General features: G+C 39.4%; 1 protein-coding gene across 1 annotated transcript; it reads right to left on the reverse strand.

Annotated features, from left to right (window-relative positions):
- Window positions 1-926: 926 nt before the first annotated feature.
- Window positions 927-9,882, reverse strand: PRPF38B (pre-mRNA processing factor 38B). Its single transcript, XM_021000472.2, is given in 7 exon segments — window positions 927-1,080; window positions 1,083-1,848; window positions 2,220-2,443; window positions 4,645-4,705; window positions 4,785-4,936; window positions 5,449-5,517; window positions 9,294-9,882. Coding segments are annotated over 7 exon segments (1,635 nt in total). The 5' UTR covers window positions 9,582-9,882; the 3' UTR covers window positions 927-1,005.
- Between the last annotated feature and the right edge of the window lie 6 nt (window positions 9,883-9,888).

The raw sequence follows: 9,888 nt of genomic DNA on the forward strand, positions 1-9,888 counted from the left end.
AATTTAAATACTTTTCCATTTATAAAAATGCTTTGGAAGCTTGAGGCTTGAATCTGTTTCTTTACCAGGTTATCCCTCCCTCTCATCTCATACAGATTAGTGTAGGGTTGCTGCAAGAATGCTAGGCTGCTGGCACTGACTTTTCCTTCAAATTAAAAAAAAACTGAGACTGCATTAAAGAAAAAAAATGGTTACACGACATGACATTTTTCAAATTAAAAAAAAAAGAAAAAGAAAGAAAGAAAAGTAGGTGAATAAATTTCAGGCTTACTAACAGTGTCCCTTTGAGATAACCACTCTAAAAGGGACTACTGAATAAATTGCAGCCTTATTTAAACCCTTGCATCACAAAGTGATAACCTCTCAAAAATCCACACTAAAGGTAGCTTTGTCGGGATTCTAAATGTAATACATTAAAAAGAGCTTTCCAAGGTAAGATACAATAAACAAAAAAGTTAATCCTAGCCTTCATGTACACTGTATGCACATAAATATTTCTGTTATAATACACATTCAAGACTCATCCTGAAAGTCTTCAGTTCCTATTATGCAAAGCACAGCCATGCTAACTTCAGTACAGAAACCATAATCCCACATCTACAAAACAAAGTAGAATTAGTGGCAGTTTATTGCCTTATACAAATTTAACCAACATGGCAACAATGCCAAAGGAATTAAAACATTTTCAGGGACATATGTACAGACTGTACATTTCAGAAACAACCAAACAATAAAAATGCAAGAACAATCGTTGCATCATGAATTAAACTCAACAAATGGATGGAAACGTCAATGCAATAAATGGGATTACAAAGGCACTTCCCTACACAAAATGGGAAATGAAAATCTGCAGCCTATATATAGGGAGGTTGAAGAGTGCGTAACTACTGCACAATCTCAACTTTAAGAAAGAAAAATAAGCAGGATTTAATCAAACATTTATAGGATTCAATGTGATCCACTTTTACAAAATAAACCAGAAAAGAAAAGAAAAAACAAAAAACTTCACACAGTCTCATCTTTGCTTTTATGCTGCTTTTCTTGGCTCTCGCGCTCTGTACTCTGGCTCCTCCGGCGATCCTGTTTTTGTCAGACTGGTCCTTGCTATCACTGTGCTCTCGTTTGTGAGAACGCTCTTTGCTTCTGCTACGTTTTCGGGATTTTTCTTTGCTGGGACTGTGTTCCCGTTTTCTTGACTTTTCAACACTGCCAGTTCTTCCTCGACTGCCACTCCTGCTTCGTTTATTTGATTTTTCTTTACTCTCATTTTTATGTTTACTTGCCTTTTCTTTGCTCCGGCTTCGACTGCGCTTTCCTGTATTTCTACTTCGGCTTCTACTTCGATGTTTTCTTTCCCTGCTTCTACTTCTACTATGTTTTTTCTCTTTTTTGGAATCTTTTTTGTCATCCCTGTGCTTCTTTTCATCTTTGTCCTCTTTATGCTTCTTCTCTTCTACCTCACTCCTACTTCTCCGCTCTCTAGACCTCTCCCTCTCTTTTTCTCTTTCACTGCCTCTTTCTTTGTCATAATCACGGTCTCTTCTCCGGCCTCTCTCATTCTCTTTTTCACGATCTCTGTCCCTCCTATCTCCCTTTCTGTCACGACTCCGACTCCGACTCCTGTGCCTCTCCCTGCTCCTGCTCCGCCTGCGCTCGAGCCCACGATCAATGCTTCGGGATCTTCGCCTTTCTTTTTCCCTCTCCTTGGCCTCACGTTCTAGTCGCTGCCGTTCCTTCTCTCTTTCTAATTCTCTGTCGAAACTCGAAGAACCGTGACCTTCTCGATGATGGCTTCTACTTCTGGATCTTCTTGGGGATCTTCTTGGGCTCAATGACCTTCTTGGTGACCTAACAGTTCAAAAAGATATAAAAGTTCATCGTATAAACTATTAGAAATACTTAAAACACTCATTAAAGAGTTCTTTTAAATTATTAAGCTCTCTCAGCACACTCAAAACTACTCCATTTAAAAATGTTTCAGAAAAAGTTGCATAAAGGTACTTGCTTATTCATATTCATAGCCACATAATCGCTCTGCTCCTTGAAATATACTAAAAAATAATTTTTAGAAAAAGAGTTACAGGTAATAGGTTTCTAACTGTAAAAATTAGCCATGAGAACAGATATATATCTTTATGTATGCTTCACAGGTATACCTAGCTTTGTATCGGCACACTAAATTAAAAGAACAAGTGTTAAATTTTGAAATAAGCATATACCTTGAACGTCTACGTTCAGTATGCCGGTCTATTTCTTCAATTCCTTCCTTCCCATCCTTCTTGATTTTTCTAGGTCTTGTTTTAATTTGTTGATCAATATTTTTCTGAACTGGAACAGGAATTCTTGGAAATAAGGTAGAAAACCACTCTAATTTGGTAAGAAAAGAACGAAGCATTTCCCCAATGGTCATTACACAGCCTCCGCCAGCCTTCACATCCAGGTCCTATAAAAACACAAAGAAAGACACCCTAACGGTCAAAACCAGGTATTTTTTACCATATAAATGAGTATTACAAAATTTATTACCATTTTTGAAATTTTAAGTATCTTTTTAAAAGGTCTAAGAGAAATTTCAATGTGTGTACCTTTCTAACTTGATAATCAAAGATACAGATAAGACACTAATGCTTAGTGTGTGCATGCAGGTGAACACAAACCCTGCAGCCTCCTGGGTATAAAGGGGCCTGATGTCAGTGAACAAGAAAATGCAAAAGCCTTTTATTACTCATCTATGTGGAACAATCTTGCCTTAAATTTAAAGCCCACATAATTCAAGTAGATATTCCTCTAAGTAATCCTGTGGACATATGATTGCACATAATTAAACCTAGCATTGTGTCCTAGCTACACATGGACTGCTTCAGGTAATTCCTGTCTAAATGGATCATAAAAAGTTCCAATATAAGATGAAATCCTAACAAAACTGGAAGCAATAGCAAACCAACTGCCATGAAGCAGTGAGGTTTCTAATTTAGAGTTATGCAAAAAATAAATAAATGAACAAATAATTGGAAACGCATAATCCATGATGACCATTGTCTCTGAAAAGGGTCATTACCGCATGAAGGCCTTCTTGCTATGCCCTCTCACAGCTCAGGACATGTTAGTCAGCTATTGTCAGTCCCAAACCTATAGTGCAAGCACACAAGGAAAGTGAGATTTGTTATCTAAACAGGAAAACAAGAGCTAAAGGTAAAACTGCTTGCACTCACACACATTTAAGTGTTCAGATATACAGTATTTCCAAATATAATCGCTGCAGATATCTAAAGAAGAAAACAATAAGTTAGCTTAAACAGAGCACCTCAGACATATGTATACAATAAAAACAGATTTAAGAGAAGCATTTAGAAACAAACAGGTAGAAAAGTAATAGATCATCAAGGTTACAAGGCCATGCCTTTTAAGAGAAAAAGGGGAAAGACTCTGCAACTGAAATATTTATCAAAAGGGAAACTATGCCTTATAGAGGTTGTGATTATATCCCAAAACTAACATGTTCCTCCCTCTTCTGGCAGCTTACAACAAATACACAAACAAAAAATGACACTGAAATCTGTTGATGAGCATTATACACATGATGAAAAGCAAAAACAAATAGAAAAGTTCTCACTAAAGCAGTAATTTGGGCAAGACTAACAGCTGCCTAGGTGTACAATAAGGTATATGAATTTAGAATAATTCATAAAATAACAGATGGAAATATGAAGATTTTAGTGAGAACATATTGTTTTCTTTTGAATTCAGGAAAAGTAAATTGTGAAAAGACTTCTCTAATTCAAGTTAATTTGTTCATGAACATTATAGAAGATGTAAAAAAAAAATGAAGCACATGGATACAGCAGGAAGTTGCTTTGCAAGAATGTTAGTAGAACCATAGGGAGCAGAGCTCTTCCTTCAATAATTATTTACTGAACATTCAAGTCTTCCAGAGCTCACCATTTGCTAGGTAAAAAAAAAAAAAATCACATACATGTTATTAAAAACAAAGGCAGTCAGGGTTCCCAGGGTAAATAAGTAATTTCAAGGTACCTTTAACCCAATCTAGAATAGAATGCTAAATTTAGGATTAAAAAAATTATGAAGATTTGTCCTAAGCAGAATCATTAATTTTTTTGAACTCTGATTTTATAATCATAATCATACCATTGTTGGAAGAAAGAAGCTCGGGGGCTCAGTGACACTTAAGAAATTTTATTACAAGCAGCAATTAGAATCTCAAAAGACTATGTCTTTCTACTACCATGGACTATCTTAAAAACAACAAATTACTTCTGAGTCATAAATTTACACTTTCCTAAAGCATAAGGGCCATTAAAATGTCAAAATGAAAAATAAAGTTTAACAAGAGACAACAAAACTTAAAATTTTTAAGTTCAGACATTTTAATGAATTATTCTCGTGTGCTTTGAGATGGCAATTTGTTGTATGAAATAAATTTAAAATAGCAAAACTACTTTTAAGAATTTAAACTAAGATTTAAAAACAAATTGTACCATGTTTTAAGAAAAGGGATACAATTTTAAAATAGTTAATTATAATAAGTTTAAATGGAAGGAATCATATAATACAAAACTCAAAGAATTAAAAAGAAAACAAACATAGAAATCTGAAGAAAACAAATTATTACCCTTGCTGACATACCTCTTCATCATCAAGGAAGGATTCAAACCAGTCCCAGAGATCTGTTGGGGGCTGTGTGTACCTGGAATTGCAAAAGACTATGAATGTATGTTATTTAACAATGATGAACTGACTGGCAAATATAATGTATGAGTGCTCACCTTATATACATAAATCCAAGGGCCCTAATATATGGAGAATCTGTATGTGTTATGAGACCCATCACTTGCTTGCGAGTCAGTTTCAAAGTAAATAACTTGTATAACAGGCAAAAAGCTGTAGAAACAATTCCTCCTGTTCCAACACCTCGAACCTTGGAAGGAGATAAGAGAATGAGCATCAATAGTTAACACCAAAAGGTTGCTGTCTAGATCAGGGTTCTTAACCTGGGGTCTTAGCTAGATTTTAAGGGTTCTGCAAACTTGGGGAGGGAGGGGATTACATATTTGTTTTCATTACTTTCTAAATTTGGAATTTCTTTCATTTATAAACATGGACAACAAATACATTCTCTTACTCTGAGAAGGGTCCATACCAGACTGCCAAAGGGTCTATGAGACAAAAGAGGTTAAGATTCCCTGTTCTAGGCAATAATGGCAGGCATCAGTCTTAACAGAAAAAAACTAAGAGGGAGAAAAAAAAATCATACTGCTTTATTTTCTAACCCTACTAATCATCTGAATTCAGATTTTTCTCTTCTAAGAATTGCTACCTGTGTGTCAACTGTCTAACTAACATAAAGGCCTATATTTGACTTCTAATATGTAAATTTAAAATCTGTCACCAGACACAGAAAAACTTAAGAATGCACGTACTTCTACTTACCCCTCCGCACATCCCTGTCTGGCCTGCTGTTTTTCTGCTTCCTTTTTCCCACGGCTCAACATGTGTGACCTGGAAATATCAAGAAGGTAACTATCACAACATTCATTCTTTAAGCTTAAATGACTGATAAAAGAAAACCAAAACTATTAACATAGCAGCTCTTCCAAATGTCTTTGGAAACTGTATTTAAGATTAGACAAAATTGTTTCTTCTTACAGCTAAGAATACAGTACAGTATCTCTGAAAGAAGTTCGATTTTTAAAAGAATACCAAAATAACTATCTTAAAAAGAACCCACATAAAAAATTAGTTTAAAATAAATCATTAAAGTAGCTTTGCTAATATTCACATGCCCACAATATACATGGGGCCAGGACATTTATTGTAGGGCAGCAGTAAAGCACAAAATGCTCTGTACTTATGCCTACAGAACATAAGCTCTGTAGCCTAGAAGACTGAATGATATAACCAAAATTTTGTGGTTGGTAGATTTCTGTACTCAAAACTATATATTAAATTAGAAAACCTATTTGAATGTTGCAATCACCATTTATGTGATCACACAACCATCTTCACAGACTAACTCTAATAAGTTCTTTTTTAGGGTCACAATGAGCAAAGTAAACCCTAAACAATGACACTGAAATTAAATTAACCCTTGTTATAATTCAATATGTTTCTGGAGCAAAAGTACACATGCAAAAACAAAACAAAACCAAAAAACCACCCCTGTATAAACTGTCAAACTGTTACCAATCATACTATAGATTTACAAAATGTGTGAAAATTTATATTCCAGATAAAAGCCAAAGATACTTTTCCCTCACAATTTACCTTGTACAACAGTTGAGTATAGTCTATAATCAATGTTAGTTTTCAGTGTTTACCTATAATATTTTTCCTTTCAAAAATATCTCAGTTTAGGGATGTAATCTTGAGTTGTATTGTTATTTATGTTTATCAGAGGAGGCTCTGCTTTAATACAAAGCACAAAGATATGGCATTTTTAACTACTGAGAAACAGTATTAATTTTTATACAAGTATAAAAAAAATTTTAGGAAAAAAACACATATACTTTGGGCTTTATATGAAGCGAAGGCTAGGTTTTTAATTAAGACAGGATCGTGAATGTAGGACTGGTAAGGGATCTTCCTCCCTTATAAGTCACCTAGTCAAATATACAGGTAGTAAAAGAGTTAGGATTTGAACCAAGAGATCCTTTGAATCCAAATCCATCACTGTTCCCATTAACATTGCTTTCTAAAAGAAGCTTCACTAATTAGGTTGTATGATGATTTAATTCTACTTTTGTACTAGGTTCCACTAAAGTAATAAAACATTCTACATTATAAAGTAATGGGACTAATTTTTGATCATGCTTTGTATTACTCTTAACCATGTTATAAAACTTTTACTATCGCAGATACTTTAAACATATTTTCTCTGCCAATAATGAAAAAATAGAATGTTAGCACTAATAAAGCACAACCCAAGAAGTTTCTTAGGTAGAGCAAAAACTACTTTTGTTTCTCACATTGTGCTTCAAAAGTAAATGGCCCTGTCCTTTTAATATATTGATGTCGACCCTAAGTACTATGTTTTTACCCACCATTAATTACCTTAAAATAATTTTTCAGTGATTCTGAAGAACATTTATCTGCAAACATTTCCTCACTGATCAATATAAATCTATGATCAGTATCTGTTGTCATATGGCACTAGAAACTACCTTTATAGAATGTCTGAACTGGGGTGTGTGGCCCAGGGGCGAGACGAGGGGGACTGATGCTCTCCTTGTTTTACAGAGAAGAAAACAGATCAAGAAAGGTTAGGTGACTCACTCAAGGTCACAAAGCTAGTTGTTGGCCAAGGATCACCAATATTCAGCTTTCTTTATGCTAAATCCAGTGATCTTTCTATTACAACATGCTGCTTACTTTTCATTTCCCTTTTCCAATGTGTAACTATTTTATTCTGCCCAAAGAATGTTGAGATTCAGTTAAATACCAACCAGTGTGGTGTGAGTATCCAGCATAAATTCTATTACACCTTCAAATTTTTCTTCCTGGTATCATTTGATTAGGACTTATTTGATAATTGCACACTTTTAATTTTACAAATGAGCTTTCAAAGCAGTGTCAGAGTAAATTTTTGGGATTTACAATATATAAAACACACAAACCCACACATCCTTCACAAGCTTTATATAAATCATGTCTATCACTATTATTAGCACATACATCTGAACAGATTCTTTACCAAAACAGAGGACACAAGGGACCACTATATAACCTAATTTTCAATTTTAAAAAATTGCACTGGTGTCATAAATGAAGATAAAAGCACACGTGTATTTCCCATACTATTCCAGTAACATCCCATACTTTAAAAAAAAACTGCTTACCTTGCAAATTTTTTTTTAAAGTTCTGGCTTATAAAACTATAACTGAATCCATAACAAACTAGTAATATAAATTATTCTCAGAAAAAGAACACCTCTACAAATCATACTCTGCAAAACATACTCCTTATCTCCCTAAAGCTGCACATGTATCCCTCAATTCGTGAATCTTTGAAAATGTCAAATAACTAAAATCTTGCCTTTGCAACACCTGTCAAGTGGAAAAACTAAGAAAATATAAGGTTGAAACCTTTTTGCTAAAATCACCTTCCCTAAGACAAATAGAAACGTTCTGCTAAACACACATTTCTATTAATGTCTAAAACGATTTTACAAGTCACTTAATTACACCAAAATAACCATCAAATAGTCTTTTAAAAATATTTAAAACGACTGCTACGCCTAGCAATAAGCTTGTTTTCTTAAATATGCTCTAGCATCAAGAAGCCTGGAAGTTATTTCCTAGATAACAAATGGTATACACCTAGCCTTAAAAAGAGGCACAGCTATGGGTAGCAGGCCTACCTCGTGAGGGCAAGAGGGACCCAAACCAGTGGTCAAGCAAACCAATCTAATTATTTGTTCATTTAGCCGGGGAAATGCATTTAAGGCGATTGAGGATGATTAATAGTGCATACCTCTACCTGCGACCCTGGGCTGCTCCGAGCCTCGCTGCAAGACTGAGTCAATCCTGCTAACGAAACAAGAACTGAGACAAGAGTGCAGTGAGGAGGCGCCAGGTTATCGCCCCAGCACAGCCAAGCCAGCACCGACCCTGCCGCTGAAGCCCAGGGCCCAGCCGATCCTTTACTACCTCAACTACACGCAGGGGGTGGCTCACGTGCCCCCTGCGCTTTCGGCTCCTCCAGGGTACGTCTGTAGGCCTCCTGCCCTGCCCTTTCCCCCCCACCCCTCGATCCTGACTAGCCCCCACGTCCAAGTTAGCTACAGGACTCCGGGAGAACCCGAGGTGGGGGCCCAAACGGGGGTCGGTACGCCCACGGGCCCGGGGTGGCCAAGACCAGTCGTGTCGGCGCGGCGAGGCTCCGCGTCAAAAGGAATAACTGAGAGCGGTTGGTTAAGTGGAGGATCGAATTACTGCCCCCCGCTCCTCCTCCTCCTCCTCCGGCGGGGATCAGCGTTACCCGGATACCGGGTCCGGGGGGGCAGGCTGGGGGTGGGGGGAGATGGAAGGCGGAGGAAGCTCGTCCAGGCCCCAAAGCCTGAATCCAGGGGAGGCAGGGCGGGCGGGCGGCCTCTGCCCGACCCCGCCCCGGCGGCGGCCGCAGCCACTAGAGCCGCCGGCCGGCGGGGCGGGAGGGGAGGGGACGGGGAGCAGCAGCCCCGGCCCCACGCTCTCCTCCCCCTGCCCGGCCGGACCTCCGGGCCTCGGCCCCGCGCGGCCCCCGCCCCCGGCCCCGGCCGGGCCTGGGAGCCCCGTACCTTGAAGTAGATCTCGTCCACCACCTCGTGGTAGGTCTTGAGCTCGTAGAGCTGCACCTTGAAGTACGGCGACGACAGGATGTTGGTCAGGATCATAGGGTTCAGGTTCATGGTCTTCTCGTTGCCCCACAGCGGCAGCACGTTCCCCTGCTTGCCCGAGGCGGCGGGCTTAATGGCGCCGCCGCCGCCGCACTGCTGCTGCTGCTGCTGGGCCGCGGCGGCGGCCGCCTGGTGCTGCGGCGGCGGCTGCGAGTTGCTGCCTGTCAGCGCCGGGCTGTTGTTCGCCATGTTGCGGCGGAAGGCGGGGGGGAGGGCAGGAAGGAGCAGCAGGAAGGGAGGGGGAGTAGGGGGTGGGGGCGCGGCGAAGCTCGGCCTCTCGCTCTCGCTCGGCACAACGGTCCTGGATCCTACTCCATGGAACGCTGACGGCAGGAGCGGGGGGCCCCCTCGCTGTTCCGCCCCAGGCAAGGCGGGATGAGGGAGGACTGGAGGAGGGAACCCCACGCAGAAGCTGGGAACTGGGACGCGGGCCAGAGCAACTCCCGGAACAAGACAAGCAGGCGACTGGGGAGCACGATCTCTTCCGCCAACTGCC

Source organism: Phascolarctos cinereus, unplaced genomic scaffold (assembly GCF_003287225.1).
Source record: "Phascolarctos cinereus isolate Bilbo 61053 unplaced genomic scaffold, phaCin_HiC Scaffold_5;HRSCAF=322, whole genome shotgun sequence".
NCBI classification, from domain to species: Eukaryota; Metazoa; Chordata; class Mammalia; order Diprotodontia; family Phascolarctidae; genus Phascolarctos; species Phascolarctos cinereus.